Raw genomic sequence first — 14,132 nt, forward strand, 5'->3', positions numbered from 1 at the left:
TGTGTGGTGTGAGTGCATATTAGCTAAACTGCAGATCGACCACCTTAAGCTCGAAGTCTTCGGTTCTGGTGCCGCGGTTCCGGTAAGGTGCTGGGCAAGCAGCCGGTTTTGTGTTTACTCACATGCACAACCATGAATACTAACTAAAGCCAGCAAAAACAACACAACGAACGCCTGAAAATGTGTTCAACGATTCGCTAGCCACCTATTGATCGTTTCGATCTGTTTACTGGCACATACCATCCAATCGGTACATGCGCGGTAACTTGGTGACTTAACTTGTGGTTCGACTGACCTAACGGGGTGACTCAGTGCCTGACGACGTGCACTTGAGACGCTTGCCGAAGATTATAAGTAACAGGCATGATACAGAGATACATTGCCTGGGTTATTTTATGTATACCGAATTTCCTACCCTCAGTGCCTTGTCCTACGGGCTCCTGACCAGCAAAGCACTCCTTATTTTGTATCCCTTCTGAGAGTGCTTGAATGCTCCACTCTAAGAATGGAACCTCTGCCCCATGAATTCTTTTTCCATTGCCTAGACACACTCCTCGGAACCGAAGTGAAGATACGCTGTTCCCCAAAGTGATTGATTTAACCCCAAGAAAACTCCATAGCCCGTTGAACAAGACTTACTCCTCAAGTATCATGTTTAACGGTTTTTGTAATAAATGCTGTTGGTATACCATCTTGCCACATCAACGGACTCCTTGGGATCAAACGAGACTAAACTCGCTCAACAATTCGGTATTAGTCATGGTTAATATATTAAAAAACAGTTTAAAAACGTTCAGCTGTAGTACCCTTTTGGTGCCTAACTGACATACCACCAGAAGGAGGCACGAAGGTTGGGATACTGGCAGTTTGCCCGAGCCTAGACAGGAACATATGGGTCGCTGGTAATGAGTCTAGCTGTCTATAATTACTCCTGTTTTCTTCGCTATCATAGCGATATTCATTGCAATAAGTATTTCATTTAATAACTCGTGTTCGCTCATAGTCTTGATCCGGATTTTAGTTACTGAATATTACGTAGGTTCACCACTTTACATTAGTGTGTTTAAGTTAATATTATGTTAAAGTGTTGACTATGTATGGAAAATCACTCCAAGAGAAGCAAATGACACCATCACACACCAGCGGATTGCCTAAAAACACTCGTGTACGACTAAAATCAAGTGCTCCCAGTGCAGGGCAAGTCCTGTGCGGTTATTAGTCATTCCTTTCACCAGGAAACACCTCCGTCAATGAAGCATGTCTCTATCCTTTATAGATGTTTAGTCGTGGGATATTGTACATCAAGCACGAGGACAACAAACTAGCTCACTCTGTGAAAGCAACTGGGAGGCCTTGGTGGTAAGCAGAGACCATCTTCCCACCAACTGTCGTCGCTTCCACTTAGCGAACAGTAGAGACTTAAGATTCGTATTTTCGTGCCGAAATTCAACACACTTTCGTGTAAATCTCTCCGTTCCCGGACTTCGTTAACAAACTTTTTCTCCGCACTTTAAACTGAAAACCGAATGTGTTGTCATTGGAGCGAGAAGCTTAATCTTTATTTCAAAGTAACTAATTCACAATATTTTACTCCGAGATCTTGCGGTTACTAGTGGTTGACGAACGATAGTGCGTGGTGTACTTGACTTGCCCGATTTGGACCTGGAGTTTCCGTCAGTACAATCTCTTCAGTATGTTTTTCCATATTTGCTTCGCTCATTGTGGACAGTTCAGCAAAATAGTGATTTGATTGTACAATGTTCCATCGGGTAAATTTCACCTTGAGTTATGAATTAATTCCAATGCCTTGTCATTCAAGTGCTACAAGCGCCCAGAGGCCGCAGTCCCCATTGTTGCTCTTCTCGATAATGGTATTGTAACATGCCCGTACCCAGGCGATAGTACCTGAGGATAGATGTCCAGGGTGGTTAAGTTGCTTAGCATATAAGCTGCGGACTATGCGCATTTGACCTCGGGTGCCCCTACGCTCAACGCCATCACATCTTTCACGTCATGCCTCACCTCAACGTACCCGCACACAATGGTCATTGAAAACACACATTGTCCCATCCTTCTCTTAGTCATTCCTTGTAGACACGAATGATTCATTCGTTGTGGAGGCCATTTGGCGGCTGGCTTTGTCTGGAATCTTTCAAAGGACGTGTCTTACACAGGCAAAAGAATAACCCTTCGTACCCTGAAGCGGAAGTCCATGTGTCTATGAGACCATTGACTGACTGTTCTATGTTTGAAATTTGGTGCGTTTGCCTGTGTGTTGTCCTCATCTCTGTTGCCTTGGCTATCAGCAGGGGATCACCCGTCCCCTGCATCTAGCACGTCTGTTTGCCCCTACGAAGTTACTTATCACCTGTGGTGCTTCACTCCATCTCTCGCCCCTATAGTACATTAATTCAATTCCATTCGGGCAGTTTTTGCCATATAGTCAACACCTAACCTGAATGCATGATACAAACATTGCGAAAGATGTATGAATTTCGTTCGAATAAAATAATTAATTTCCATCGACCGTCCCTCGCAAACGCTAGTCGACTTGCTAATGTGTCACATTCTAGTTGCGGCAGTTTTTCGAATGTCCCTTTCTCTGCAACTGTGCTGTATGCAGCTGGAAGGCTTATGCCTTTTGTTTTCTGTTCCACTGAAAGTGGTTCGCCACTGTGAGCCTACGGTTGAAGTTCTAGGGTTGTACGTTGTGTGTCCTATTGTTCTTCCATGTATTGTGTCCGATTGTTTTGAGTTCTGGTTTATTGTATTCTATTTGTGTTTTCCACATTCCCATCTGCAAACAACCCACAATACCACTCTGTGGACACCCCTTAGTGTCAAGCCTATGACCTTCGAAATGACTCTCTTAGACCATCGTATGAGTAGTGTGGGTCATCGGGTGCCTCTGCATGCTCTGGGGGAGGGGCTAAACTGTTTTAATTATGCCCACTGTCCGACAGCTTTTGGGACAACGACACTGCTTCCAGCAATCAACAATGTTGATCTTCCTTGACTTGAAACCTGCTTTGACAGTGTGTACGGAAGAAAGGTGTCTCCTGTAAATTCTCGACTCTAATAAAGGTGCTGTACGCCAACTCCCGCGGACGTGTGAAGGTCTGCGGGAAGCTCTTGCTTGAATTCACTACATCAAGTGTTGCCAGGCAAGAATGTCTTCTTCACCTTTCTTCTTCAAATTCGTCGTTGACATCATTGTGGAACACGAACTCCCAGCCTCTAGTGCCCGTGGGATCGAAGTGCCCCCGGGGTGTTCGCTCACAGATATCGAGTACGCAGAAGACAACCCTTCTTGGACCTCAGGCTACTGTACTACAGACAACATTAACTAATCTAAGTACTTCTGCCTCGTGATTTGGCATACGCTTCATACGTGCAAAATGTAAAGTGCTGCTGCACGACTGAGTGGACTCGAACCCTAACCTAACGCTCGCAGATGTGCCGACTGAGGTAGTAAACAAATTTGTTTACCCGGACAGTTTTATCAGTTCCGGTGGTCTCAAAAAAGGTTATATTTCCATCTGAATTGGGAAGGACAGAGCAGCTTTCGTGGACCTACATAATCTGTGGTGTAGGTGTGAGATCGGCTTATCTACCAAGGGTCGAGTTTACAATGCTGTGGTGCGCTCCATATTATTATACGAGTAAGAAACCTGGCCGCTGTACAACGAGGACGTCGAAAGACTTTCACTGTTTGACCATCGGTGTCTTCGAAGCACTGCTCGAGTCTGGTGGGAACACCAGATCAGCAATGCTGAGGTACGTCGAATCGTTTTCGGGAGAAATAACTCGTCCATAATAGATGAACTGATCACAGTTTATAGGTTACACTAGCTTTATCATGTGGTCCGTACGCCAGTTGACCGAATTCCTCGAAGAATCATGTGGAATCACATTAAGAGTGGAAACGAGCCAGGGGAGGTCGAACATTACTTGGCGGCGAAGCATGAAAGCCATTACCAACACACTCAGCTGCTCTAGGATGGCCGTTCCCCGAGATGGGACACATCAATAGTTAGAGGCATTTTCAGACGTGGTCCGGTCGTGCCCTCAATGGCGCGAATGCATCTACGAGGTTGGCTTCAATGAAGAGCTTCCCCTCCCGGTCTCCCAAATGAAAAGCCCACTGACACCCCGTATTCATTCATCAACTATATCATTTGCCGCCTCCAATGCTTAGTTATGTGCTCCTATCTCCCAAAACCATTAGGGAATGAAACTGTTACAACTAGAATTACTGTAGGACAAGTGAGTGGCTTTCACGGCTGCTGCTGATGATGATGGCGACTTGATTTGACAGTTATGAGCCACAAGTTGGGCATGTTGATGGTTTTATTGCTACCCCTCCTGTTTATCCCCGAGTTTACACCGGTACAGTCAGTCCAGTTGGCTGCATATGAGGCTGGGAGAAAACCGCACGTGGCATTACCCTTTCAGTGTGGGGATCTGTTGACGTAGCCCGATTAGACAAGCCAGTCCCAAGACGGATATCAGGCCACCGTAAATCAAGGTGTCTGATTGAGCGTTCGGCACATCGTAGGCAGATGGCCTTAACTGAGTAACAGTAACCGGCTACGTTAGTCGTGTCCATACGTACTGAAGGGGAACCTCCTTGTCGTCTATAGTATAGCGCCTATAAGTAGGTGCTTTTTAAAGTTGCAGTTAAGTTTGCACTAACCTAGGAGACGTCAGTGGCAATCGCGCCAATTATCTTTCTTATTCATGTGTGGTGTGCAAAAGAGTTTTGTTATTGGTAACTTTACCAGGCGGGCTCCGTCTTGCAATTAAGGTCCAAATAATTGCTTGTCCCGGGCAGTATGTCTGCAAGTCTTTCGAAGCCCCGTGTGAGAGTACGCTTCTAAGAGCCCTCACATTTCAGTAGTCAGGAGCCAAGATTGGGATGCGAATTCTTTTGCAGGGACTTCCGCTCTTCGCTGTCATCGTGTTACCGAAGGACTCTATGTTGTTATGTGGTGAATTAATGTGATTATACCTCGTCTGCTGCAACATACGAGTGAACCAGGTGGAATGACTTATTTGCCTTATCATTCGCAAACCACAAAGCCCTAGCAATTAACACCTGTGCATTTGACCTACGACCACAGCTGATCTATGGGAAGAGACGATCTTTGGTTGGTACTTTTGTTTTCACTTGGCAAGCTCCTTTAATATCTTCACATGCCGTTCAAACGTAGACCAGCAATTCAATACAATTTCAGACTTCACATTCCCCAGTGGGACTTAAGTGACTACCTCCGACATCAGATAGCTGTGGCGCGACCAGTGGCACTGGATCATGTCTGAAATCCCAAACATCCTACGTCATCATCGAAAGGCTCGAGGTTCGGCCATCTCCTCCTAGACAAATTACCGATTTTCTCATCGCGTTGCTGGGGTCGCAACAAGTGTAGATCACTGTACCTCCTACTGGCTGGTTCGTACAGCCTTAATTCGAAATTGAAGTCGAAGAAAAATTGCCCATGAGTGTTCCGAAGTGCCTGATAATAAAGGAACCAGTGTAGCATTTGCGACCATACACAGAACCCTTTCTCTCCCTGGCTTCACTGTGACTTTACTCCCGTTGTATTGTATCAGGACGGTCATCCCCATACGGCTTCTATCCCTCCATTGAAATTGAAAAGATGAAACATGGTAAATGATAGCCGAATTCCTGGACTGTGCAATGATATAATGCAGTAATACAATAGTAAGATGCATGTATACATTAGTACGCAATAATAATATATCTTATACTAGTGTATATGACACTATAACTATGTCAGATCTGAAGATGGCTGAAGTTATTCACGTGGTTATCACTTTCCATTTAAATTTTCCAATCACGTGGCCTGATTCGTTTACCGTGACCTGAGTGAAACATGGCACTATTAGTCGACTGCTGCGCTGTACTTTATATTCAAAAAAGTGCCGGTCAACTTGCCTTCCTATGTATGCAGTTCTCTTTAGGTCACAATTCGCTTCTCTATTGTCCTCAGTCAGTAAGATGACCTCAGTCGTGTCTGGCCGGGGCACGACTTCGTGGATTATTGGCTGCCCTCAATTTTGGTTCACACGGTTTGAGCATTTTTTTTTCTGAATCAATAGATCATTAGTTGTTCTTCTTTGCTGCTTGCTTATAATATGGTTCCTTCGTTCTGTAACGTAGTTACTCCGACTGGGATTTGCGTATTAGTTTAGCAGTCAACTGTTTGTAACTTAGCACTGAACGCACAATTTGCGCCATCGTGCCGTCGTCTGCAACTAATTCGAGCCGACTACATCAGTGCGTGCAAAAAGATTAGGCTTCCTATCTTTCGTTGGTTCCCACTGTAAATCCGAGGAGTACATTGAGTTTTTGGTTTCCTGTTGTATCACCTTAAGGCGCCTTCGGGCTCCTATCGATATCTCATGAACACAGCTAATTTATCCAGTTAATCTTTTGCGTTCAGTTTTTCATGCATATCCAGAGTGTTATATTTCATTTTACAAACCTGAATGCGGCTCTCTTCCATCATCTTTTCTATCACCATTTTGCGAGATAAAGCGACAGTATTCAGGAAAACCATTGAAAACATTGACAATTATTTAATGGAAAGTTTCGAATAATTCTCTACGACCAATTGGAAAACGAATGACTGTTACTCGGCGTACATTGGTGTGCACTTCATTGTTGCCTAAACGGTCCTCTTCTTGTCCACACGAAAGGTTAAAATCGATGGATTCCAGTTTCACCTTTACTGAGACTCATCAGTGGTGCACATGTGGGAAATCGGTCAGATCGCCCATGCGAATGAGCTCGCGGTAACGTTTGCCCCGCGTTTTGGAGGTCCGGTGTTTCTATCCTGACATGACCAAGTGTGTGTAGTAGTTGTGAACTCTAATGAAAGTGGAGTCCAATTCAAGCGCCTCTCTGTTTTAGGGAAGACTAACAAGGAAAACGGTTCAAACGAGGGTGATGTTTATACAACACTCTCCATGAGTTTGCTGTTTGACTTGATATAAAGTACTCACCACTAATTGACCTTCCGTTGCTTCATCCGCACTCTGCTAGTCTTTCCAATCAACCAACTTTTTGCCGGGAATCTCGCATCTACAGCAAACTTTGCGCATATCTTTTACTAAAAGTGGCGTTTCCACGGCGCGCCAAAAAACTAAGACCTGTCTAAATAACGTCAACTCTGCATCATTCAACCAATAGTTTTAATCCGTCCTCTGGTAGATTGTCCTTTATTCTCCGTGCCTCCCAAATTTGCCCACACGTACCTAGGTTTGTCTGTTACCCAACCCGACCAAAATCGATCGTTAGGATACACGTCACTACTTTTAAAGTGTTTCCCTAGGAGTGTTAGGAATTCTTTCCACGGTAGGTGTTTAGTTCCTCCTGAAGCATACTTTTCAACTTCTTAGAAATATAGACTGTTGACATGGGGTTGGTCCACCATACCATTACACTGTTACATTGTTACCAGGTATGTACGATGCTTCAAAACCTTTGCTCGTAAGATGACAAGTTTCTTCTGAACTTCTCACGCGATACTCATATTTTAATTCATCGTATTCGCCGCCATTGTCACAGGCGTCATGTTTGGTTTTTCTGTGTCTTAGAGGGTCCTTTCAACTGACCCTGTGGACAGTAAGTGGAAGCACAGGCGATTTATCTTGAGCAACATTTGTGCCGCTTATGACTTTGTGAACCCGTGGGGCAATACTCACGAGGCTATCTAACTGCCATTGACGTGCCAAATTGATCATCAAGCTGAAAGGGGACAACTGAACTTTCTAGGCTGGTCGCAATTTCGGTTGAGTCGTGCGACGCCGTTCTCAGGGAGATGCCTATGTACAACTACCATGGCGTATAAACTGAATAATCTCGCTGCATAGCTTTTGGCTTGTTTCGTCTTATCGGTCATGATCACGAGCAAGGGTGAGAAAGAACATCATCATCATCATTGTCAGAAGTGACGGTTTCTGAACACTGGTACCTCACTTCATTCAAGAAGCATATGAAAAGAACAGGAGGGATAAGGCGCCTAATGCTGCCTTACTATCGGTATTCTTAAGTGCCCACATTCACTCAGGCAGTCTAGGTCGAAACCGTTAATCTTGTCGTATGTTATATCATTCAGACAGGATTTCTTGATAGCACGCTGCAAGATAAACGGTAGCACTCAACACTATCTTGCTTATTAATTTCCCGTTACTTTTGAACCAGAAACCTCCATCCATACATGCACCCTGATGTGCAGTATGTGATCACAAGGTCAGCCTGGAGCGAGGACTTCGACAATGTAAGTTTGCGGCAATCAGTTCTGTTTCCCATTTGGCTAACCCTAGAGTTTTTTCGTTTGACACAGCCCGATCAGCAGTAGCTTGTGTGCCGTAAATTAAACAACTCATCTGGTGCCCAGTCTGTCTTATCTTGTTACCCGCCACACAATCTTGACAACGAGCTCCTTATCCCCTCGCTACTCCCTCCGACTGACTGATTGTTCATATTCGTCTCTTGCGAGCTTTTGGTGTGTGATTCATTTATTCCCCCAGATGTATGTTTCTTAGGCCCCCTTTCACATCTATAAATTCCCACTTTGCCATAGTGCTTTGCTTCTCAACGAACACAGACACAACCTATTCCCTACCTTTTTTGCAATAAATAATCCCCAAGCGTTCCCATGGTCCAACCGATTGTTCAGGACAGTTAGTCGCTTTTCCTCCCAAAAATGTTAACCATTCATCAGGTGTTGTTTGGCTTGCATTCCGTGGATTGTCTGCTTACACATGCACGACGGAGCACCACATGCTTTACTGGTCTCGGATTTTATAATCAGGTGGTTCATATCACGGGATGTAATGCGCTGCATATGAGTTGAGTTTCGTTGTCGCGATGAATCCTAAACTCGTCTGGGTATTCACACTTTGTTGATTGTTTAGTGCCAAGAGCACATAGTGCCTCCCTTAACGACAAGCGATCGGGAGCCATCACTCTTGCCCATCCTATTGATTACCTGGTGCAGCGGTATTTCCATGATGATCTCCAAAATGCCCAGCACTATGCAGGAAAGGAGAGCCTAACTCTGTGACAACATAGTTAATCATATTAGGTAATGAGTCGATAGATAGGAGGAGTCATCTTTCAAGTCTGTTATTTCGCAGTCTATCGTGCAAATAAAAAGAAACCTGAAGGGAGCGATTTGTCACTCAGCACTAAGATAAGATACCTGCGTAACTGGTCGGCCTCAAGCACGTTAAATCATTCCATCATCAGGCTCCCGAGCTTATCAGAACTGGTTGCACGGTAGTTTGAATAAGCAACTAAGCGTCAAGTTAGCAAAAGTTTATGTTAATCTGGACGTGCCGGAGAAGGGCGAAAACGTTTTTCGAATTTGACATTCATGTCGCCCTTATCTCAGCTTGCCTGTCAGAGTGAGAGTGTAAAACGCTGCAAAGCACCCCACGCCGCTCTTCGGGACAAATTTGGACGGACGCTTTTGGTCTCTGACCATGTTCACTGTGGTCTCAGGTTGAGAAATGAATATGCAACACGATAGCAAGCCTCTCCTCGGTGAAGTTGCAGAAATCGCTGAACACTTTTAACTGCATGAGACTCACGGAACTCATCATTGTAGCCAACACCAGCTCGCTGTTTGCGCGGATTTGACCACCAACTTCCGCTGTTATGTAGCTTCTGCACAAAACATGCCCAAGATCAATCCAACCTGTCGTGGGAAGTGACCACCTTAATGTTGAAGCTATGCACTATAATCTAGTGTTGCGAACCAGTAGCCTGCGACTCGAGGTGACCATGCAAACACACTATCATCCACTCTGTAGACAGGAACTGACAACAATAACACCACTGCTCCAACTGACCCTGCAAAGTCTTGATGGATTTAAATTTGTAAATCAACTTAATTATCATTGTGACTGCAACTGCGTTTCAATACGTTCAAGTATGTGCTTTGTTTGTGCTTTGTTTGGTTCCTCTCATGGATGCTAGGACGAGATCATTCTTTCGCACCCTAATGCGCCACGCTCTTCCAAATTGTAACTTCGTTCCCTGGATTCCTGTGGTTTGCACTTTTCCCGATCACACGTTTTACGATCGATTGATTCAACCTACCTCCCTAAAAATTCTGCTGGTATCCTCCGCTAAACGGATTGTCCAATTTTAAGGCAAGACTGATCTGGAGTGCAAATTGTTAGAAAATTACGTACAATCGACTTTGGATTTTGGGTCTGCAGTCCCACTTCTGTTTCCATACATTTCAAGTTTTACTACCCCAGGTACACTTGTTCCCTGGTGAGTCGGTTATATAAGCTGACCTGTAAATCTCACTATGCAACGCGAATTTTGAACGATGCTCAAATGCTCCGAACTATTCTAACCATAGATTGTCAGTTTTCCACATAAGAATAAGTATTCTTAAAACGGACTAATCTGACGGTCGTTTTTTCTGTATTCCGGGATGTGAATAGACAATGACCTGAAGGTGAATCCTCCCTGATAATTGAATATACCTCATGACTGTAAGTGGATGGTCGATCCCGAGGAATGTGCTATGCTTGCTGACCATAAATTCATCTTTAGAACGGATAGTTAATCTGTCTGAGTAGTTCTAGTCATGGAGCGTGTGTGGATCCAATGGGAAGTATGGATTAGCTTCTCTTTCACCTCACTCGGAGAAGTCATTGATTCCGGCCCATGTCACATGAACTGCCTGGGTTAGGGTTTAATTGCTCTCTATCCCAAGTGTCCGTTATTCACACATCCGTAGCTGAACTGCGGATTGCAGTTCCATGAAATACGCATTGCCAATTACTCTTGACAACTGCGCAATAGTATTTGTACTGTTTGAGGGGATTCAACATTCGTTGTCTCATGGCCAGTCACAGAAAACTAATCGGATGTATCGTTGACCAAATCGGGCGATCCCTCCAAGCGGCTTTAACCAGCTGCTCACTAATGCCTGATTTGGCTGAAGGAACGAAGTTGGAACTTTCAGCTTTGGTACCACTGGGCTGACGTGATTGGATGATGGGTCTGATCTCCGTTCAGGTGAACATATAGCCCTCATTCGATGAGCTATCATCAACTTAACCTGAATTATGAGTTTGTTGCTATGCGTTGGAAGTCACTGACTAAGCTGAATGTTGTCTTATCTTCATTTTTTATCTCTCAACCCAACTACTTTTACCTCTTGTTGCCACAGTCTACTTATTCGTTGTTTTTTCTCTATCATCAGGCTCTGAGTGATAATAATTCACTTATATTCGTTCGTCCTGATTGGATATTCGCGTGTGATCACCAAGGCAAATGGGTTCCTTTCCAGAAGTTTTTGGTCGTTGGCTAATGATGCCTAGCATAACTCAGCGAGCAGACACTTCGATGCGTACGATAACAACCTTTTGAATGCCACCCCTATCCAAGTCTTTGCATATCCATTAGTATCTGTTTGCTACATCACTAACATTGTTTATCGCCTATTTTGTACAATAAATTCACTCAGCTCATTCATATCTTGCCGGTACAGTCATTTCACAAACGCTACAATGCTGGAGCTTCTATTTACTGTTGAAGTGCCATCTCCCACTGCTCATCCTCGACAGCCTAACATCAGTGTTCAACACTGATGCTTCGCTGCCGTGCAACCATGTTTTATTTTAACGCCTTATTGTGAACAAAAGAATGAAACCGAATTGGGGATAGAATTTTCGCTAACCTACCCCAATTATTCTGAGGCGCCTACACTTCTAGACACTCATTCAGACAATATGGATAGAGGTTGACAACAGGAACACCACTGCCACGGATTACCAGCCATATCTTAGAGCATCTCTAACCAGGCGTAGTAGGGACTACGCGGTCCTCATTCTGGAAGCCGAGTCAGCACCCAGTTTTTTCGTAATTCCTTGCGTACCCTTCTACCGGCTCAAAGATTGGTCACCTGTCTGCTTCCGCCACTGTAAATTGGACATGGGAAGCAGTACTCTCTTCGGCAATCGATGGTTCGACATACGCAATACATGGCCTAACTGACACAGCTTCTGGTGCTGACACATTCTTCGAGTGAAGTCCCGGTTGAACAACCGGTCACTCGCTTCCTAATTACCTCGTTACGGATTCGCGAGCCCCAATCTATAAAAACCATGGTTCTGAGACAATGAAGGTCGAAGACCGCTGCTCGAACAAGCCAACTCTCAACCATACAATAAACAGCACGTACTGTAACCTGATGAACACATCCATTGAGATTCAGGGGTGCACCACTTTAAAGCCATAAGTGTCTCAAATTGGCAAACGCGACCCGAGCTTCTCAGCTTCGTGTGTTGACCGCGTCTGCTGTACTATGCCCACCGCACATCCAACTTTGGATGAGTTACACGTGGCCCAAATGATTCGGTTCTCGAGTTTTGGAAACAGGAAATTCTGCGAAACCGCTGAAATAGGTGCTAAATACACTACACTAGTTATACGAATAGCTCAAATATGACAGTTGGTGCGGTAAATTATCCGAATGCCAGTCTTTGAAAAGTGCCTTACACAGAGGAATAAGTCGAGTGATATTGCGGAATTAACGTGCAACCAACACTGGTCATTCACATGAACTATTAAAAATAAGATAACCACCAATGGTGACGCTTAAATAAATTGTACAAATGGCCGGCCTCTTTTTTCGGTGATTAGTAAATTTTCAAAAAAAGGGAAGGAAACAAGTTTTGAGCAAAGTTTTTGTGACAGATTGTTCTAGCGACTGACAGCACGTGCGACACATCACCAATGTATAGCAGTAATTTTAGTCCACTGTGGAGACAGCTGTTTTCTTACAGACTAACCAATCTCATGTCTGGTCAACTCCAGGGTACTCATTACGTGCACATGTTTTCAGTGTAAAGCCTGTTTAGGCTCGTTGTCTCCATCCGCTGATCATCATCCGATTAGGACATCGTTTTGCGTAAATGAGATGACGTATCATAGTTACCATTCCTCCAGGGCACTGTAATCGAAAGACAACCTATCACGCACCATGCTCTTTTGACGTCGAAATCAGCCGTGACGAAGAGGCACTTCACAGCTCCCTGATGTCAAGCTTGCACGCAAGAACCTGTCCAACTATCCGTTCTCACACAATTTACTGGCACTGTAACACTGCAATCGCCGCTGCACCGGATTGGATTGAATAGGATGGGAGGGACATGTCGTTCATTGGTGTGTGGTAGGGAGCGAATGGGGTTTCATATTGTGCAATCGCACCGTGGGACCATCAAGTAGCTATGCTTCAAATATTAAGACTGTTGGTGGAAATTTCATGTTGGCAAACCGAGATTTGACATGGGAAAGCAGCTTCACTAAAGTATGACATGTAAACTATTGTAGCTGCGTTCTGACGATTTGACAGCCAACTGAAGAGTCCGTGTAAAGTTTAGACCCCTCGTGACTACCTGCGTCACTCTCAGGGGCATGTGGATGTCATTACGGTATGACACTATTTGTTCCTCATAGAACGAAATCAGCTGTTTTACACTAACTGCGCTAGTGTAGAGCCACACTGCTTTACTGCCGCATCCTGCTTGCAAACAAAAATTTTTGGAAGCCGGCCTTACTAAGGAAGCAAATAAAAGGGGGGATAACTTGCTGCTACTCTGTTGGTATAACGTTTACCTCTAGGATACGTGATTTTCCAATGTGCGTCTCAGGTCAGTGTCGTTTTTAAGCACCACAAACTTGATCAGTTGTTGTTGAGTGATTTGTATTTCAATGGGACAGTGCCATCACAAAGGTTCAGTCAACAAACAGACACGGTTCGTAATTAAGTCCATTCAACCCCAGCTACGGAGAAGGGGGTGTGGCTGTGTACACGGAAATATTTTCTATCAACCAGGCATGTTTTGATAAAACCACAATTCCGTTAGCAATGGTCGGTTGCGGTTCATACCGATTTACTTCCAAACTGACAAACTAAGACCTTTAATTCCATCCAACACGCGTTGCATTTGGACGGTTTCCTCCACTATAGCATAAAAATGCCTACTTAAGTTGCGTGGGCATGACAACCCAGGTCAGTCTTGTTGAAGACACTACAATCATTCAAGCTAATCACGAATAGATTATATATATA

General features: G+C 44.4%; 1 protein-coding gene across 1 annotated transcript in view; it reads left to right on the forward strand.

Annotated features, from left to right (window-relative positions):
- The window catches only part of T265_10980 (hypothetical protein), a gene marked incomplete at both ends in the record, with an annotated part of 64,448 nt that extends 52,908 nt beyond the window's left edge, over window positions 1–11,540 (forward strand). The window contains 2 exons of the mRNA XM_009177509.1: window positions 8,231–8,306; window positions 11,259–11,540. Of these exons, the coding sequence (XP_009175773.1) occupies window positions 8,231–8,306; window positions 11,259–11,366 (184 nt within the window). The remainder of the gene's footprint in view (window positions 1–8,230; window positions 8,307–11,258) is intronic.
- Window positions 11,541–14,132: the final 2,592 nt, after the last annotated feature.

Source organism: Opisthorchis viverrini, assembly GCF_000715545.1.
Source record: "Opisthorchis viverrini unplaced genomic scaffold opera_v5_431, whole genome shotgun sequence".
NCBI lineage: Eukaryota > Metazoa > Platyhelminthes > Trematoda > Opisthorchiida > Opisthorchiidae > Opisthorchis > Opisthorchis viverrini.